The sequence below is a fragment of the Bufo bufo genome, chromosome 4 (genome assembly GCF_905171765.1).
Source record: "Bufo bufo chromosome 4, aBufBuf1.1, whole genome shotgun sequence".
Classification (NCBI taxonomy): Eukaryota; Metazoa; Chordata; class Amphibia; order Anura; family Bufonidae; genus Bufo; species Bufo bufo.
The window spans coordinates 587,704,235-587,725,690 of NC_053392.1; the positions used below are offsets into that span (position 1 = coordinate 587,704,235).

General features: G+C 41.6%; 1 protein-coding gene across 1 annotated transcript in view; it reads right to left on the bottom strand.

The window, feature by feature from the left end:
- The window catches only part of USH2A (usherin), a 1,179,609-nt gene extending 1,160,534 nt beyond the window's left edge, over positions 1-19,075 (bottom strand). The window contains exons 1-2 of the mRNA XM_040430191.1: positions 18,603-19,075; positions 10,205-10,370 (exon numbers count right to left, since the gene is read on the bottom strand). Of these exons, the coding sequence (XP_040286125.1) occupies positions 10,205-10,370; positions 18,603-19,075 (639 nt within the window). The remainder of the gene's footprint in view (positions 1-10,204; positions 10,371-18,602) is intronic.
- Positions 19,076-21,456: the final 2,381 nt, after the last annotated feature.

Consider the following 21,456-nt stretch of genomic DNA (forward strand, 5'->3'; position numbering starts at 1 on the left):
ACTGCTCACCTGTGTGAAGAGAAGGCAGAAGCGCTGATACACAGGTTGTGCACCCCTAATATAGAACTTCTTGGAGCCAAGCCACGCCCCCCAGTGAAGGAGCCCCGCCTGCATCCTCCGAATCTCCTCCTTGCTCACAGTTAGATCGCCGTAATCTTGCGATGCGTGAGCTCGCGCATGTGCATTGCCGGTATAGTGTTCCTTCCCTGTGCTGGCATCAGCCTCAGGGAAGGAACTGCGCATGTGCGAGCTCGAGGATCGCAAGATTACGACAATCTAACTGTGAGCAAGGAGGAGATTCAGAGGACGCAGGCGGTGCTGGGCTCCTTCACAGGGGGGCATGGCTCATTTACATATCTATAAAATAATTTTTTAAACATAATAAAAGGACACAGCGCTATAGGACAGGTATATTGCGGACATGCTAGCGGCGATCTAGTCGTGCATGTCCGCAGCTCTATTGGCTAAAATGAGGTGACAGAATCCCTTTAAGATGTTTTTGATTGAAATAGCTTTTGATGGGACCCCTTAATGCTGCAAATTCAACAAATGACCATTTTCAATTCTTACAGCCTGTAAAATGTTTGGAAACTCTGTTGTGCATAATAATTTAGAACAGTGCATTTGTAAAAAAAAATACTGTTTTCATTGGGAGGTTTGTTCTATAAAATTTGATTTATACTCTAATGGTTTATGACTTGAAAATTATATTGACTGTTATTTGCATCGACTATTTAGGAAAATGAAAGAAAAATAATTTGCATAATTATTTGGAACGTGATGTAAAAGGTTTGATGATTTAGAATAGAAATACTTGGGGGTATGAAGCATATTGGGTCAAACAGTCATGTCATAAGTTTACATGGCCACTGGATGGAGCTCTACTCCATACAATGTACAAGTAGGTGGGCGGAGCCATGTATGGGCTATTTGGAAGCTTAAATATGGCCTTTTTTTGTTAGGCCACATTAAACAGTGCAATTTTCTTACTGCAATATTTATTTAAAAAAATGCTCCTTTTGTGTAGCTATTGCTGTTACAGCACCCCCTGCTGTCCTTTTAATTCTCTCTTAGACTGTCCACCTGATGCGTCCCTTGCTGGTGAAAAGAGGATCCTTCTAGGGCCCTGATTCTTATTGGCTGCACAATAGTAGAAGGCACTACAAGAGGATATGGAAGGTAGGGATGAGCTACTGAGCATGTGCGACCACCAGCACTAAGAACATTAGGTGGACATTCTGCTAGGAAATCAAAAGAACATCAGGGAGTGCCATATAGTGATGAGCGGCAGGGGTCATAATCGAATTCGTGATATTTTGCGAATATTTTGTAGAATATTGGTCATATATTCACAAATTCGTATATTCGTTATATTCTACGTTCTTTTTTTACGTGAAAATCGGCAAGGTAATGATCGCGTAATATGCAAATATTGTGCGCTTAATACAGGCGTGGATCAAAAACAAATATATAGCACTTTAGAATATAGTGCTATATATTCGTTTTTAGAATATTCGTCATTTTTTTCCATTTGAAGTCATGCTTCCTCCCTGTTTAAGTTGCTTGTGGGCCAATGACTCATTTGCCCACAAGCAAGAAGCAGGGAGGAATCATGTGTTCAGATAGAAAAAAAATGACGAATATTCGATATAACGAATATATAGCACTATATTCTAAATATTCGCAAATTCTCGAAGTGGCAATATTTGCGAAAAAAAACTAAACTTTTCAAATATTCGTGCTCAACACTAGTGCCATACAGGTATGCAACAGCCATATACAGACACAGAAGCATTTTTGCAACTATTCCAATGAAAAAAATGTTGTCTTGCGTAACATCATATCATTTTTTTCCATCATACAACCCTTTAAAATTAATTTAAAGTGTAACTGTCATGTTTTTATCAAAAATATAAATTTTAGCATATGTTACTGCTGCAGCAGCATTATGCATAAAGCAATCTGTATTTTCTTCACATACCACTGTTTTCCTTGAGCTTTTCCCTTACTTACAGTTGTTTTAACCTATACAATTTAAGGATCTTTTCAAGATGGCTCCTCTGCCAGTTCTCTGAGGCCAAAACCGCATTCCCTCACTTCCCATACAAACTTGCTGTAGCCAGCAGCTCCCTGCCAGCCAATCAGATTGAATTACTGAGAGACACGCCTCCGCACTCTGAAGCCTAATGCAGGCATGCAGTGTGGAGGACTGCCCCTCTGTCTTCTGTTTACACTAAAGGGAAGACAGAAAAGCTCTAGCAACGGTCTTTGAAGGGACCAGTGGAGAGGAACAGAGGACATTAATAAAAGCTGTTATTATAAGATAATTACAGATCTTTTGACAATCAATGACAGACTAACTCAGGTATACATGCCTAGCTATAATAAACTAGCAAATAAAAAAAATATGACGGTTACACTTTAATGACAAACCCAAGAATAATACTTGTCATTGCATCTTGCACACTTTTTATGGTATTAAATGGGGTAAAAGTTTGTGAAAACAGGGTCCTAACCTGTTCAATAATATTAAAGTACATCCCGCAACTTCATTAACATATTTAAAATGTAAAAAATCTGTAATCAATTGTATATGAAAAATATTTTAAATAATATAATAATAATAATAATCAAATACTATAATAGTAACACGTCAATTCACTTTTATAATAACAATAATATTACATTTTAAAAACAATATATTATTTTTACATACTTTTTAATATATATACATATATATATATATATATATATATATATATACAGTATATAATCAGTATGTTGTGCATGCCTGTTATCTCCTTACTGTATCTCACTTCTCAACCCCCAATTCTTGGAATATTCTTCCCGGGTTGATTGTGCTGCCCTTCTCATCCCCCTGTAGGCTCCACCTGCTTTTCTTTCACTGTTTGCTGGTCTTAAACTGCCTGATGTCATTACAGTCACCGACTGATGCCAGCTGCCTCACAAGATGCCTCTTGCCATCTGACACTGATGTCACTCTACGTTTCATCAAACCGCTGCGCATTTTCTCTGTATCCAGCCCCAGCTTTAGGTTTACAAGACGCTGGAGAAAGAGGCCATGATGTTGGTGGTGGATTTCTTTAAAAAGGGTCCCAGGATTAAAAAAAAAAAGCAAGGCTCCTTTTTCCAAAAACAACACCCTGTCCATGGGTTGTGTCTGGTATTGCAGCTCAGCTACCTTGAAGTGAATGGGATTGAGCTGTCATACCATAAACAACTTGTGGACAGGGTGGCGCTGTTTCGGACGTTTTTTTTCCTAATGCTGGACTACTTCTTTCTAGCCCCATAGTGAACCATGTTATTAGTCAATTTTACTATACTCCTACCATTATAATGTTGAGTTTTTCCTAGTATTTTTCCAACCTCAATGCCCTTTCTAGGACTATTAAACAAATTCCCCACTACTCAAAATGTTTTGGACTTTATGTGTTTCTAACAATCATGCCCACAGGATCTCTGAAAAGGTTCAGAAACCTCCTACAGTAAGTCCCCTGAAAATCCATCTAGTGTAAAATAATACATAGAAGATGGGGGAAGGAGGGGCGGAGCTTGCGCCTGAGCCGAATGGTCGCTTCTGGCTGAGCTCCGTGCTTATACCTGCTGAGAACGAAGCTATCGCAAGCTACTGAGACCTCCTAACATGGTCAAGATCGGAGGACAGAGACCCCTCGACCCAGGAGCCATTCCTAAAGCTCCGAATCCCAACTCAGGTATGGCTAAATACCTCAAAAAGCAAGCGGCTGCTCCAGGGATTAAAGAACCTAAGATGGCGCCGCCGAGTGAACGCATCACTGATGGCGGCGAGGAGGGTCAGTCGGAGGTGGAAAGTGAAGCAGGGGACATTGGATCCCCTCGGGCATTACCAGTGTCCAGGAAATTTATAAAGCAAGCACTGGCCGAAGCCTTACTGCCGCTCCGGAAGAAATATCTGGCCTCACACAGGAAATCCAACATGTAGGCCACAGGGTAGAAACCCTGGAAACTTCACAGGCCGCAGTGATTGAGCACAGCACAGCGATCACCCAATCTCTCACAATGTGCCAAACACACATCAATGCCCTCTATAACAACCTGGAAGACCAGGAAAATCGTGGACGCAGGAACAATCTGCTTTTTAGAGGAATACCAGAGTACTTAACTAATGAAGAAATTTTACCAGCGATCCTGTCCGTTGTAGCCTCACTTCTAAGCTGTGATGATCCCCCAAACATGTTAATTGAAAGAGCGCACAGGGCTCTTAGGCCCAAACCGAAAGGTAATGAGCCTCCAAGAGACATAATTTGTCGCTTCCTTAATTTCGCCGATAAAGAACGAATTCTCACCGCCGCAAGACAGGCGAAATCCGTCACCTATAGCAACGTACCTATCTCAATATATCAGGATTTGGCTCCTGTTACGCTCCAGAAGAGGAAAGTCCTCAAACCCCTCACTGATTTTCTACGTGAGAAACGTATCCTCTACAGATGGACCTTTCCATTTGGACTATCGTTTAGTTACTCTGGGAATTTCATCAGAATCTCGACCTATGCAGACCTACAAGAGTTTCTCTCATCCTCAGATGTCCCTCCTCTAGATATAGCCTGCTGGGACTCTGTTACTGATATTACCTCTCTTCCAGAATTACCGAAGATGGCACCTTGGGAAAGAGCAGGCACTCCTAAACAGCAGAGAGCAAAGAGAAGAAACAGTCCCCTGACGCCTAAGAGAATTGCATGGTCCACCTCTTAATGTCTGATGGTCAATTGATGTCATTAACCTTATGATACTTTTGTCCGTGTCCTCTTCTGTCCTCCTTCCTTCCTTCCTTCCCTCCTTCTTTCCATCTTTATTCTCCTTTATCACTACTTATTCTCTCCACCTCCCTCCCGTCTCACCTTTTTCCCACCCTCTTCCCCTTTCCCTCTCCCTCCTCTCACACCTCCCTCCTTTTACGCTTCACTCCAATGGTCTCAACATCATATACTCAGTCGTCCTTTAGCAAGTCGCTCTATATGGGGTTATTACCTCCTTTCCCCCCTCTCTTCTAATTGTTAACTGTCTAACTGATAAGTGACAATTATAATTCACATCAATGTTGGTTGCCCAAACGCGACCCTGTTTTAGTTTTTGTTATATGTTTGTAGTTCTTTTTTTATTTTTTCTTATTTTTCTGCTATTCCACAGTCAGGAAGTATTGACACACTGTACAGGTGTTCTCGGTGTTGTGCTGTGCTGGGTCCTGGCTCCTCTTGGGGCCGCCAATTACACCTTTTTCTCCATCTCTGATGCCAAAAACCATAGCGAAATCCTCCCTGCCCATACCTTCACATTTAATCCACTATGACGGATTTTAAACTCGCGTCCTTCAATGTGAAAGGATTAAGATCACCCTCTAAAAGATCCCAGATCTTCTCCCTTCTCTGGAAGGAGAGGTGCTCAATTATCTTTCTTCAGGAAACCCACTATAAACAGGGAAATTACCCTGATCTCTCCTACTCTAAATTCCCTGATTGGTATCATTCTAGTTCTGATGGGGCGGCCTCCAGAGGAGTCAGCATTGGCATAAAAAAGAACTTCCCTTTTCAATACTCCTCCCACATTACAGACACCGAGGGAAGATATGTTATTTTAAAGGGTCTTATTGGACATAAAATGTTCACTTTGGTTAATGTCTATGCCCCCAATTACGACCAAGTCCCTTGGCTTTTGAAAGTTCTTTCTATTGTTGAAAATATTAGAGAAGGTACAGTTATCCTAGCTGGGGACCTAAACTTAGCCCTACATCCGATCTCGGACACTTAGTCCAAGAGGTCTTCTACTTCGGGTAAACTACTAAAAAAAGTCAAGAGTAAACTAAATGATCTGGGATTAGTTGACATATGGAGATGTATGAATCCGACTGGTATTGATTATACCTTTTATTCGGCTCCTTCTCATTCATACAGCAGAATCGATTACATCTTTGTGCCTAAAGACTTCTTACACCAATCCTCCGACCCCCAGATTGGAAACATTACCGTTTCAGACCACTCTCCAATTTTCTGCTCCTTACACCCTCAACCTGGATCTGGTAAGTTCTCCGGTTGGAGACTTAATGAGTCCATATTGAGCGACACTAGCCACGTTTCTTTTTTCACCTCCCTTTTAGAGCAATACTTCAAGTCCAATGACTCCCCTGAAATTTCCGCGCAGACATTATGGGACGCCCACAAAGCTTATATACGCGGACACTTCATAAGCAAGTGCTCCCACCTAAAAAAATTAGCTGACAAACACTTCTCATCCCTTTTAGACCGCATTCATACCTTAGAGAACCTGCATAAACAGTCACTGGACCCTCAACAACTCACTGAACTATTAGCTACTAGATCTGAGCTGAAAAATATCTTAAATAAAAAATCAGCTAAATATTACCTTTCTTCCCAACAAAAATTCTATGCCCACGGCAATAAAGCCTCAAGATTCCTTATGAACCGAATTAAAAAAAGAAAAAATGCTAGCTATATAGCCTCTATCAAATCCCCCCAAGGACACCAACTTTTTTCTCCTGAATCCATTGCGGAACAATTTTGCCTTTTTTACAAAGACCTCTATAATTTGCCCCCCCCCCCCTCTGACAGTACGTCAGCCACTGGATCACTTTGCCACCCCAACTCTTTCCTAGACACTCTCAAATTACCCTCTCTGACCTTGTCCCAGAAGGAAGACCTTTCGAAGCCCTTTGATATCACGGAGCTTTCCAAGGCCCTAAAATCCTCTCCAAAGAATAAATGCCAGATTAAAAATGGCACTCGCCAAGGCTGTCCTCTCTCCCCCCTTATTTTCGTATTAGTTATGGAAACTCTTATGCAAGCACTAAGGCAAGAGAATTCCATTAAAGGGTTAAAGATTGGTTCACAAGAACATAAACTAGCCGCTTTTGTGGATGATCTCTTGATCCTAACCACTAACCCCAGTACCTCTATGACTAAAATACTCCATACGCTAGATGTCTTTAGTTCATTCTCCAACTTTAAGGTCAACCCCCAAAAGTCTCAGATTCTACATATTGGTTTATCTCCTGCGTCCGTTAAAAAACTCCAAACTAATTCCCCATTTAATTGGACGACCCAATTCATAACATACTTAGGAATTAAGATTAATGCCCACTTGCCAGACCTTTTTCATTTGAACTATACCCCCCTTTTAAAGTCTATGGCCGCTCAATTGGACTCACTAGAAAAGCATTTCCTCTCTTGGTTTGGAAGGAAAAACATTGTAATGTCATTGGTCATCCCAAGACTGACTTACCTCCTCCAGGTTCTCCCGATCATGATCCCTCGTTCTTTTTTCACAAAATTAAATGCCCTTATACGACAGTTCTTATGGGATAAGAAAAAGCCCAGAATTTCACTTTCCTCCCTCATAAGACCGAAAAAACTAGGAGGTATAGGCCTACCTGATCCCGAATTATACATGAAGTTGATACACCTCTCTAGAGTGGTTGATTGGATACGTTCTCCTATACATAAAACATGGCTCCATATTGAAAATTCCAACTTTACTTCCTCTATTAGGTCCCTTTTGCTCTCGGGTAAGCCAATATCTCACCTTCCGCATATGACTAACCCTCTAATAAGGTCTACTATCAATGTATGGAAGTGGTTCTCTTCCAAATATGCTGACCAACTTCCTTTGCCCCACCTCCTTCAAATCAAAGATATATATTCACTCGCCCCTAGGGAAGTAAAATCCTCCATCCCCTCCCAGCTTAGATCCTCATCTACTCCAATATTGGAGCTACTGGATGGTGATGGCTGTGTTCCCCCTGAATCCATTCTAGCCTCCACAAGCGGTATACAGCCCGCTAATTTTCTTGCTCTCCAATATCTTAAAGAAGAACTGCTCAGTTACTCCAAATCCACCCCCATGACACATACCTCTGGATGGTTTGAGAATCTGATTTCCTCTACCACTTACCCCCCCAAACTAATCTCCTTCATCTACAAAAAGCTCATTCAGCCCCACACGAGAGTTAAACCCTCATACATAGGATTATGGGAAAAAGATATAGGCAAACAATTTTCTGACACGGAGGTTAATTCACTGCTGATTACCCCTCATAAGTCCTCAAGGTGCGTCCGGGTGCAGGAGAATGGTTACAAAATTCTGTCCAGATGGTACAGAACACCCGATAAAGTGGCTCTCATGTACCCTGGCATACCAGACTTGTGCTGGAGATGTGGCTTGGATAAAGGCACTTTCATGCACATTTGGTGGAACTGCCCTCCTCTGTTGAGTTGGTGGGAACAGATAATCCGCATTAGTAACTCTATAAGTGGTTCTTCCGCCCCATGCACACCGGAAATCGCCCTTCTATCTCTAAATACATCCAAATATGATAAAAGTCATGGGCTACTTTTACACCTTTTGTCAGCGGCCCGTCTCCTTATTCCCACAAAATGGCGCTCTGACGAAATCCCCTCCACTGAACAGTGGACGAACAAGGTTAATCAAATTTACCGCCTTGAGGAGCTTTCTAATTGGGAGTTGGGTACCAGAAAGAAATTCCTCTTGACTTGGTCGGCTTGGAGGAGACACAGAAACTTCTCTTAACTAGCTTCTCCCTAAATAACAAGGAGTTGTTACCTTTTGATCTAATGGGTTTCATACCAGCTGAATTGCTAATAGTCTACTGATTTGCGGTTATACTATTATTCCCTTAAACTGGAATTTTGCTCATCCTCTCTGTATAACTATTACACTGTATGCACATGTACCATCCCCTGCTGCGTCAGGATATGACAACTGCTTCTTGTAATGTGATTTATTCTTTTTTCTTTTCTCTTCCTTTTTTCCTTTCTTTTTGTTTTAAAAACAAAAAATCAATAAAAATTGTTGATAAAAAAAAAAAAAGAAGATGGGGGAAGGGGGAGCACAGCTGCAGTTTCCTTCCCAAATTTGTATTAAGCCTCATGCACACGTCTGTGGAACACGGACCGCGTGATACCGGCCTGGATTTCTTCTGAGTGCAGGAGCGCGCGGCGTCATTGGTTGCTATGACGCCGTGCGCTTCCTGCTGCTGCCGCAGTACGGTGATACACTGGTATGATCTATACAAGTGTACCACCGTAGTGCAGCGGCGGCAGCAGGAAGCGCACGGCGTCATAGCAACCAATGACGCCGCGCGCTCCTGCACTCAGAAGAAATCCAGGCCGGTATCACACAGTCCGTGTTCCACGGACGTGTGCATGAGGCTTAATGCTGTGAGAGGGGAGGTGGACCAGAAGTGGAGAGATCTGATTGGATCACAGAACACAGCTGTGCTCTGACATCATAAGAGGAAGAAGCACACCTACTAAGCAAGCATGTGTGCCAGAATTCTGTCCTTATCTCTCTATCTCATATCTATCTAATTATCTATCTATCTCATATCTATCTAATTATCTATTATTTTAGAAAAATATATATATATTCCACGGCACTCCAAACAAGTAAAAATGAATGTGACTTTAATTCACCAACACAACGTTTCAGTCCACACACTGGAACCTTCCTCAAGCAGTGATATACAAAGTGGGTGTTCCAACATATATATAGGGTGATCAATTTCCAACATGATTAGTGTAATTAAGTAAAAATATAAATAACAGAACATATGAATAAAATGTTGTGTCCATAAGTGTATCGCAATACATACATTGATCATAACCAATCAAAATTGTGAATAAATACCTAAAAATACATATAAATATTTAATTCATACAATCTATCTATCATCTATCTATCCATCTAATTCATCCATCTATCCTTCTATTTATCTAGCTATCTATTATATATATATATATATATATATATCATCAATCTCATAACTATCAATCTATCTCCTATCTATCTAGTCATCTATTTCAGATCTATCTATTTCATTTCTACCCATGTATCTATCTCATATCTATCTATTTTATATCTATCTATCTATCTATCTATTATCTATCTATCTATCTCATATCTATCTATTATCTATCTATTATCTATCTATTATCTATCTATCCGTCTCTCAATCTATCTAATCATCTATACAGAGCATATTTCTGTATCTACACCCCTGCACACACACATATACGCACGGATGTATCTTGTTGCTACAGCTCAGGAGCTTCTCTTCACACATCATTTTAAAACACTTTTCATGTTTAACCAAATGTTCTGTATTTCTACTCACCTGCACAGTAAGATGAATCCATTTCTTCACAGCAAATCTCCCCTGTGTCATTACTTTTATAGGAGGCTGCAAACCATTTACTGTGCGATAATAAAACGCGGTCTCTTTCTCGGAGATTGTGAGTTTGAACACAATCTGCCCATCAGAAGACTTTTCTATCACACACCTTAAGAAGTAAATAGAAAACAGATCAAAACTGTCAAAATAGTAAACATATGCTGGGAAATATAATGCAGACAAAAAGAGACGACACCGATGCTCAGGTACAGCGCTTACGTGTCATGCTTAGTTATAATGCCCATGTACAGTGCTCACGTGTCATGCTTAGTTATAATGCCCATGTACAGTGCTCACACTTAATGCTTATGTATAATGATCACATGCAATGTTTATGTATAAAGCTCATATATTATACTGAAATGCAATACTCATGTATAATACTCATGCATGGTTCTCATGTATAATACTCACATGCAATGCTCACACAAAATGTTCATGTGCAATGCTCACTTACAGTTCTCATATATAATACTCACACACAAGAAGACACAAGATGGATTTACCGTCTTGATAGCCTCAGCCCAAAAGGCCTCAATGAAGGCTTCACTTTTTCTTCCTTTTTTAGAATAATTATCTGCACTTTTCAATCAAACATGATCGATATTTATTAATTTGAGAGCAGGCGTAGACGCTGTTATGATTATCTATATTCACTAATATAAATATTTTTTACGTTTAGCGAGATCACGTTTTTTATGCCCACTGTGCTATAGATATGATACCATTTCGGGTGAGATACGATTTAAAAGTATGATCTCATCCCAATGAGTGTAAATCTAGCTATGGTGTTCCCTTGTATCACCTAGGGCTCACATAGCCGAAACACAGCAGAGGTGGCGATAATACCTGTTAAGCTGCAGCGCTGTGAGACTAAGTCAGCGCGCAGCCTCAGTGATGAAGAGAAACGAACTCTCAGACGAAGTGTGTACGCAGGCGCAGTGAGGCAGAGCAATGCTGTCAGAGTCTAAGTGTACGCGCAGGCGCAGTAAGGTAGAGCGATGGGCCTGAAGACTAAGTGTACGCGCAGGCGCAGTAAGGTAGAGCGATGGGCCTGAAGACTAAGTGTACGCGCAGGCGCAGTGAGGTAGAGCGATGGGCCTGAAGACTAAGTGTACGCGCAGGCGCAGTAAGGTAGAGCGATGCGCCTGAAGACTAAGTGTACGCGCAGGCGCACTATAAAAAGAGATGCTTCTGGTACATTTAAGTTCCTGCGCAGCCGCAGTTTCCTGCAGTGGCGTTCCAGGGAGGTAAGTTCTGGCGCAGGTACTGGATGCGCATCTGACTCACCTGAAGACTCCCACCTGGATGACGGTGGTGCAGTGTCATCGGTACTTGCAGGTCGCCTATTGGTGATAGGGCTTACCTGATACTCACCCACTCGTATCCTCCATACCTATTGGCCCTTTTAGTCTGCTCCCAAGGTGGAGACAGCCTTTATAAGGTCCTCAAACAGCGTCTTTATTCAATTCTGTCCGTTACCCCTGATGAAGCCAGATTAGCTGGCGAAACATGTTGGGGGACAGTTTAATGTTTTAGACTCTGTGATCCGTGTCAGTTCCAGCCACAAGTATTAATAGCAGAGCATGTCCGAGAATCTTCTATATTGATACAGATAGGACGGTGCTGTATAGGTCTGCTAATACAGTATTAAAGTGTGTGAAGGCACGGGGAGTGCACCCCCGGCTCACATTGTAGCTAGGATACACATGCTGCAGTACTGATAAGGCATCAGATAGTTTTAACCCTTTCCGTAGTTCACTTTCTTTTCACTTAGAAACTCTTAGCAGATTTAATAAATGTTAAGTTTTAATATCTGGGACAAGCGAGGTTAATAGCCTAAACAGGCTTTATTTGTTGATTAATAATAAACCCTTCCCAGATAGGGTCTAGTATTTTGTTAGTAATACTCACATACAATACTCATGTATGATACATACAGTACAATGCCCACGTTCAATGCTCATGCACAGTTCTCATGTACAGGATGAGTCAAATGTCTCATGACACCCTTATATTTCCGAAACGAAAAAAAAAAAAAAAAGAAATATCTGAATACCCCATCAAGTAATAGGTGACGGGGCCTATCTTTTAGACTATGTTCGGAACATGGCCACCATTTTGAAAGCCGCCATATTGGTTTAAGGGCATATTTTTCCCATGGGAAAGGTTTATGTAGCATATCAAAGAAGAACAGCATTTTCTCGGAAATCGAGTGCCACAATCAGGTTTGTAATATCTCTGGTGGTTCAAAAGCAATCAACACAGAAAGTTCAAAACCTCAAAGTTCTGTGTTCAGCAGCAGGGACAACACATTGAACACATCAAATAGTTGTGCATCACAGGGACATTCCCGGTTGTTGTTGCAACCTTCTGTGTTGATAACTTTTAAATCACAAGAGATATTACAAACCTTATTGTGGCACTCGATTTCTGAGAAAATTCTGGTCTTCTTTGATATGCTACATGACCCTCTTCCCATTGGAGAAATTTGCTTTTGATCCAATATGGCAGCTTTCAATTCCGGATATAGCCTAAAAGATAGGCCCCCTCACCCAATACTTGCTGGGGTATTCGGATATTTGATTTTCCCCTTCGTTTCTGAAATAAAAGGGTGTCCTACAACTATTGACTCACCCTGTATAATACATACAATGCTCATATATACTACTGACAAACAATGTTCATGTATGCTCCTCACATGCAATGATTACATATACTACTCACATGTAATGATCATGTATAATACTCACATACAATGCTTGTATAATGCTTATATGTCATTTTCATGTATGATGCTCATGTATACTAATCATGTACGACGTTCACATACACTGCTTATATACACTACCCACGTGCAGTGTTCACGTATAGTACTTGTATATGCCATTTTACCAAACCTATAAGTAATTTTTTATGGCCCCAATTTTTTATTTTATTTATGCTGATTTTATTTCAGGTCAATGCAGCCACCACCACATAAGAAATGTAAGTGGCATCCACTATGAGCGCCATTTTATGCTTCAGTCTGATTTTGTTATATTTTTAGATCCTGAGCTTATTATTTAGGGGTGGGAACTATGCTTACTCGGGGGAGGGGCTTCACACTACCTGATCCCATCTGCAAGCTTTGGAAAATAAGTGGAATTGCTCTTTTAATTACACGGTGCAATTAATACTTTTTTTTTTTTCATTTCCTTGAGGGCTATTAAGAACAATTTGATGGTCTGATCTGATCCTGGGGCCAACAGCGTCATTGATCTTGTGGCCCGGATCTCTGGAGAATCTGGTAAGTCTCAGCTGAGGATTTCTAGGCACTGAAGTCTCATTTATCATTCCCTCTTTATACTATTTAAATTTCACAGCTGCTTGCCCCACTGTTGTCTCTATACATTTATACCCCGAGGCTGCTGTTCGTCATTACTTTTAGTGCATGTTATAGCGCAGGGTACCTCTTTGTTACACGGTGAGGAAGAATCTCTTGCACAGGCAAGGAGCAGGAACGATGATGAGGAATGCTCTTTGCTCATTGTCTTGAGTTCATATTTAAACTCCTGCCTCATTAGTTACTATGCAAGCCATGCTAAACAAAGCCGAATTATACCATTCATGCTAATGCGATGCCAAGGGCTGGGATTCCTCTAAGATTATATGCTTTGTGTATCTAATGATAGCAGCTATTTTTAAGAGTTGCCTCAGGTGAGTACCGGAAATTCAAAGACATTATTGCATATAATATCTTAACACACATGTGGATATATTCAAAAGGCTATTTCAGCGGCACTCGCTCTGTTGGGAGCATGATTTTAGAGACAAATAGATTTTCATTATTCCACCAATTAGGACATTAGATATTCTCTTGGTATATGTGAATAATCAACTAATTATTCACCGAGAGCCGTATACCAGGAACGGAGAGAAAAAATGAAATATCGAAATGACAGATAATGTTTTTTAAGGAGGCATTTTAAAGTGATCGATGTCAGAAGTAATTTCACTGTGCCCTTGTTATATGGAAAATATTTGTCAGTGCTTTCTCTTAAAGGGGTTATCCCATGAATAATGTGTAAATGAGACATCATCTAGTACGTGACAAAGCTAGGACCAGCCCTGTACCTCACATGGATCCAGAGATCTCCCCATTCATTGTTCCAATTGTTCTGCTAGATTTATTTCAGGCTGGGCGTGTCCTTTATCGGGCGCGTGTCCTTTCTTGGGCGCGTGTCCTTTCTGCTGTAGCTGGTGGCAGTTGAAGGATGGAACTGAGCATGTGCTTCCGTCTCAGTGAGCAGGACAGAGAAATTAGAAAAAGAGCAAACAGCAGGTGGCGCTGTACAGATAGATTTCATCAAATAACTCAGTAGTTATGACACATATTTAATTACATGTAAATACAAAAGTTTCCAGAACCAGGTGCCGGTTTGAAAACCGTAGAATATTTTTTGTGGGACTTGTTTAACCTTTTAGAGGATTACTCATCTCAACCTCTTTCCATATACCTTTGTGAGGTATACATAGATACCTATAAATGAGCCAGAGTGGTGAGCCACAAACAAGCAATGCCCATCAAAGACCATCCATTGGAATAGATACATGTAATACTTAATTTGACCTCTAGTGGCCACTGTAGGAAAAATTAGCCTGGGGACTTTCTTAGGTGATATCAGCTTCTAGAGGGCCAGATTGTGTTGATTAGCTGATCGTCGTGGCTTCTCTCAAATTAAAAAGGGCTGTATGGGATGAGTCAACCTCTTTGAAGACATTTTTATTTAAAAGGGTCGTGCCACAAACACATTTTACATTTTTCAACACAGCACTTGAATTGTTTTGTAATTGCATGTAACTAAAAGTTTAGTATAACCACTGGGCTATTCAATAAAATGCATCTGTATAGCGCCACCTGCTTTTTGTTGTTTTCCTTATTTCTTGTCCACCTCACTGCGGTGGTCGCACATGCTCAGCTTAAATCTTCAACTACCACCAGCCATAATTACTGTTGAAAGCTGTAGAAGTTACAGGGAAAGAGCAACAGAGGAAAGGACACCCCCCTCCTCGAGCTGTTATAGGGAGAGATCTGCAACAGAAAGGACATGCCCCCTGAGCTAGCAGCATGAAGAGAACCTAATAGAACAATTAGAGCAATGAATGGGGAGATCTCTGGATCCATGTGAGGTCCAGGGCTGGTTCTAGCTTTGTTAGAACGAGACTGTCATGTCCTGTATGATGTCTGATTTTCATTTTTTATATTAATCATGGAAGAACCCCTTTAATGCTTATTAGGTGCACAGCTGAAGCCCCTTATTAGCTGTAACAGTCACAAGTTTTTGACTACCGATTTCGCCTGAATAGAGCCTGGCCATATGATCTGGACCAGCAGTGCGCGGTCTTTCAGGTAAATACTTAACTTTTAGTCAGATCCTGGGGGTTGTCCAGGTTCTTTCTGGAACTGGACAACCCCTTTGAAAATGAAATGTCATTACTAATGTTGTTTTGTTATTGTTTTGTAATAGGTAATTTTATTTGGGAACCATTAACATGCAAGTGATATTGCTCTAAAGGACCTGGTCCAAACATGAAAGGCTGTTCATTTGAATAGATGCATGTAATACTTAATTTGCCCTCTAGTGGCCGCTGTAAAGAAAATGAACCAGGAGAATTTCCCAGGTAATATCAGCTTCCAGAAGACCAGATTGTGATGATTAGCTGATCATTGTTGGTTCTTTTCAATTAGAGGGGTTGTCTGTCATGTAGCAACCTCTCTGAAGACATTCTTTTTTAAAGCTGACCCATTAGCCTCATTTCATAATGAAATAGCCTCCCTATTATTGTTTAGGGTTGCTACCTTTCACAACAAAAATTCCGTCCAATTTGCGTCACACCCCAATGGAGGTGTGGTTGTGGGAGCATGGCTTAACACGGGGTGTTAAGTTGCTGTCATACTGTGGCTCCCAATAATATTAATGCCTCCATTAATGCCCCCCAGTAATATTACTGCCTTCATTAGTGCCCCCCAGTAAGAGTAATGCCCGTATTAGTGCCCCCCAAAATTAATAATGTCTCCATTAGTGCCCCCCAGCATTAATAATGCCCCATTAGTGCCCCCCAGAACTAATATTGCCCCCATTAGTGCCCCCAGTAATAGTAATGCCCCATTAGTGCTCCCCAGAATAAGTAATGCCCCCATTAGCACCCCCCAGAATTAATACTGACCTCATCAGTGCCCTCAGTAATATTAATACCCCCAGTAATAGTAATGCCCCATTAGTGTCCCCCAGTAATAGTATTGCCCCTATTAGTGTCCCCCAGTAATAGTAATGCCCCTATTAGTGCACCCCAGAATTAATGCCCCCGATTAGTGCTTCCCAGTAGGAGTAATGGCCCCATTAGTGCTCCCCAGTAAGAAAAATTCCCCCATTAGTGCCCCCAGTAAGAATAATGCCCCCATTAGTACCCCCCAGTAGGAATAAAGCCCCCACTAGTGGCCCCAGTTATAATAATGCCCACATTAGTGCCCTCCAGTAAAAGTACTGCCCCAATTAATGCGCCCCAGAATTAATACCCCCCATTAGTGCCCCCCATTAAGAGTAATGGCCCAATTAGTGTGCCCCAGTAAGAATAATGCCCCCATTAGTGTCCCCAGTAAGAATATTTAAGAGAAATGGCCCCATTAATACGCCCCAGTAAGGCTAATGCCCCTCATTAGTGCCCCCAGTAAGATTGAAAGCACTCATGTCCTCCATTTGCCCGCGCCACTAGGAACACTCGCTTTTGACTGGAAGTTCAGGACAGGACCTACGAGACGTCATCATGCTGGAGCGCTGGTCCTGTCCTGTGCACATTCAGTCAGCAGCAAGTGTTTCCCACGGCGCGATCAAATGGGAGGACGTGAGTGGGTTTTTTTTCTTAACACAAGTGGGGAAATGTAAAGGCTGTACTAATGAGCGCTCCACAAAGGAAGCACTCATTAGTAACAGTCTGTACAGAAAATTTGCCGGTAGAAAATACTAAAATACGGGCCTTGTCGGTGAGATAGCGGCTGGGTGGCAACCCTAGTATTGTTATGTAATACATAACAATGGAAATTTTCCAAGGTATCCTCCTTTTGGGATTCTTCTCTATAAACCAGAGTTGAGAGTCATTAACAAGCAATAGCTATTGCTCAAAAGAACCTTATCAGACTACAAAAGGCCATCCATTCAAATAGATGCATGTAATACTACATTTGCCCTCTAGTGGTCACTGCAGAGAAAACGAACCAGGGCACTTTGCTGGGTAATATCAGCTTCCAGAGTGGCAGATCGTGATGATTAGCTGATCATCATGACTTCTTTTAAACTAGAAGGGATGTCTGTGATGAGGACATTTTTTTTCTTAATGCTGACCCATTAGCTCCACTTAAAGGGGTAGAGTAGAATATAGATGACCTATCCTGAGGATAGATTAGCTATCCTCAGGATAGGTCATCAATATCTGATTGTAGGAGCTCAACTCCTGTAACCTGTGCCGATCAGTTGTCCGACGAGGCCGCGGCTGTCACACTACACACTCCTCACAGAAAACCCAGCACAAGTGGCTCAGTGGTTAGCACCGGTTCCTTGCATGGCTGGGGTCCTAGGTTCGAGTCAGACCAAGGATAACATCTGCATGGAGTTTGTATGTTCTCCCCGTGTTTGCTTGGGTTTCCTCCGGGTTCTCCGGTTTCCTCCCACACCGCAAAGACATACTGATAGGGACCTTAGATTGTGAGCCCCACTGGGGACAGTTGGATGCTAATGTCTGTAAAGCGCTGTGGAATACAGTAGCGCTATATAAGTGCATGAAATAAATACATGTATAGTGGCTGTGCTTGGTATTGCAGCAAAAGCCCATTCCATTCAGTGGGATTGAGCTGCAATGACTGCACAACAATGTCATTCAGGATCTTTAGAAAGCTGAGTGGCAAACTGAGTAAAACATAATAACAGTTACAATAATACAAAATGACAGCTCATTGTACATAACCGAAACCGATGAGAGATAAACCCTAAGGTCCTGGTGCATCATGGGTAATATAGTCACAGAGTATAGGTCAGATGGATAAACACTAAATAATGTAAACCGTTCCTATAACCTCTTTTTGGGCAACTGCATCAACTTAGAAAGTGTCACATTACAACTTTTACCAAAAGAAAGCCACCCCCTTGCTATTTTAACCAAAATCTAGAACTAAACAACCATCAGTTGTATTAAAAATAATGATGCACATGGTTGAATTGGTTGTTTTTGGATTTTTTGGTTGTTTTTATCTCTGAATTATTTCTCTTGCATACAAGGAATGTGTAACCGATGCCTCAGTACTTACATTTCACCATCCTGCTCGGGTTTCAGCCACACGGCCAACGTGAATGAGCTTCCAATTCTTAAAGGAGAAGCAGCAACAAAACAGTCTTTGTGATCATAAAATATGAAGCTATTGGAATTGTTACCGGACTTGGGACGTAAATCAGTCTTATCCTTTCTGACACAGGTGCCGAGATCATCCTTGAGAAGCTGATGGAAGTCCGGAATAGCAGCTCTATATGGACAGTCTTGAACACATAGGTGTTGAGTGCAGGTCTGGAGACTTTGTAAGCTCACATTACTTTGACAAAAGACGCTTCGTTTTGGGATTCCGCAGGTTGCGTCCGGTGGATCTGTGTATATGGGCTTAAATGCTGCTATATTCTCCAGTCCTGGGAATAGACCTTGTGTCTTAACCATGGGAAGGCCAAAAATGAACACTGTAACAATATGAAACAAAGCTCCAAGTTTTTTTCTTGTTAAAAAGAAATACATCTCGAGGCACGATGATAACTTCATAAAATCTTTAAATATATTGTGATTAATAAATGATAAATTATCATTATCGGTGGTTTGGTGGATATTGTTGGGATTGTAATTCTTGTGTTAAATAATCCATCGTCTATCACCTGAAAGAAAAAACATATACAACATATGACTATTTAACAGCTCACATTACTGAACCTACAACATCTATATAGTATTTGCTCCTACATACTTCACACCCCTGTCAAAACCCATCTAGTGTAAAACAGTAAATAGAAGACTTGGGGAAAGGAAGATGCCACCTTGTAATATACCTTAGAGTAGTGATGGCTAACCTCCGGCACTCCAGCAGTGGTGAAACATGGTCCATTCATTTCTATGGAGTTCTGAGAACAGCCAAGCAAGTGTGCATCTTGGGAGTCGTAGTTTTACTACAGCTGCAGTGCCGGAGGTTAGCCATCACAGCCTTAGGGGAAAGTGGTGTGTTCCTTACTTTTCATTAGCTTGTCGTTCCACCTTCTCTGTCTACAAACTTTATATTAACTGTTCAGAAACCTTCTCAGTGCTATAAAAGATCCATCTAGCGTAAATCCATCTAGAAGAGATGTCTATGTGTCTGAGTAGTTCCAGTCTATGTGTCTGAGTAGTTCCATATTTGCCATGTCTAAGTTCCTTATGCATGTTACAAAACTGAATTAAGAAAACAACAAACTATATTTCTTAATTCAACTTAAAATTCATGCTCTTTAAAGATGTTATATTAGCCCAAGACATTTAAAGGGGTTATCCAATTTCTCAAAAACACCTACATGTGCCGGGCCTCTCACCGGTAATATACTTACCCCGCTAGCATCGCTTGTAACGATAGGGAGGCTCGTCCCTGTCCCCGCCTGCCATTGGCTGCTCCCCCCCCCCCGACACCAGATGTTTTCATCCGTGTGCAGGGAGAAGCAGCAGGGACCAGGAGCGGCACCGGGAGCGGGGTAAGTATATTACCGGTGAGGGGCCCGGCACATGTTGGGGGTTTTTGAGAAATTGGATAACCCCTTTAGGCATAAAACTTAAAAATGGAGAATACTTGACAATTAAGTAAAAACAGCACAATTCATGTTCATTAACCACCTAATATCTTTCACAGATACCACTTTGTAATACATCTTATCAGGGGAAATTAGCATTCTACATTCCTTCCCTTGACTGAATTTATATATATATGGAAAAGCATAGTCTGTTATGAAAATAAGAGGTATGCCCATGCTTACTAGCCCAGCATATGCCAAAATGGCGCTCTTTCAGCATATACCAGTGTTGCATGGTGGCTGATAAAGTAGTGGAGGGGGTTTGTATATCTCACCCAGAATGCTCAGATGGGGAGGTAAAAAGAATCCAGGAAAGCAGGGTTGTTTCAGCAAAGTGTAGTTTGCTGAGGCACTTCTTTTATGGGCCTGGATTTCTATGGTGGTTAGGTTGGTAGAGGGACCTGCCATTCCCTCCATCATTCCTGTACACTACTTTCTCCTAGCCTGCAGGAAACCCAGATGTAGCTGCTGGGCTCATTATTGTGGGGATAAACAAAGGGCTTAGGTGCTCTGTCAGTGTCAGAGAGCCTGGAAGTTGGTTGACCTGGTGGTTCTGTGAAGCCTAATTGCCCTATGTTTGTGCAAGTACCTAGATGAGATAAACTTTTGTATAGTTAACTTCTAGACGGGCAGGTATTTAAACTTTAGCTGCCATGGAGAAAATGAAGATGTTTTGGACTTTTAAATGGGTTGTCCGAGCTATGTAAAATAAATATATATAGCACTGTAAATCTGATGGTCAGCAATATATACATAAGCTAAGCAAGTTTTAGGGGGAAAAAAAATCCTAATTTCCCTAGTTCTGTTCTGGCCCTTTGTTTACCTGTAATAACAACAATCTCTGAGGTTTTCCTCATGAATATTTGTGGGTGTCAAAAAGACTTCCCCTCCTCCTGCTCTGCAAAGGAAGTGAACACAAGTGCTGCCCTGCGTGAAATATCTGAGTGCTGGGATACTCAGCAGCATGTTGTATGTGTAGAACTCAGTCCCAGTTGTACAATGACACTGCTGATACACACATGATCTTCCATCTACTTGTTCTTGTGCAATTCTCTGCAGAACTCTTCCAGTCTGTCAGCTCTGTGTCTGCAGGATGAGGAGGGAAGATCTGTGCTCAGCATTTGTCTCCTCACTGCCTGCAGCTGCTCAGCAAAGCCTCCAGCCCTGAGTCTGTGCTACTGATGGTAGAAGGGATTAAACTTTCCTGATCAATCCAGGGAGAGGGGAGACACAGGGCAGACAGCAGTTCGGCCACTGCAGGGGTGTGTGGCCAGCACAGTTGCATCTCATGCACGGACACAGACCTGCTCC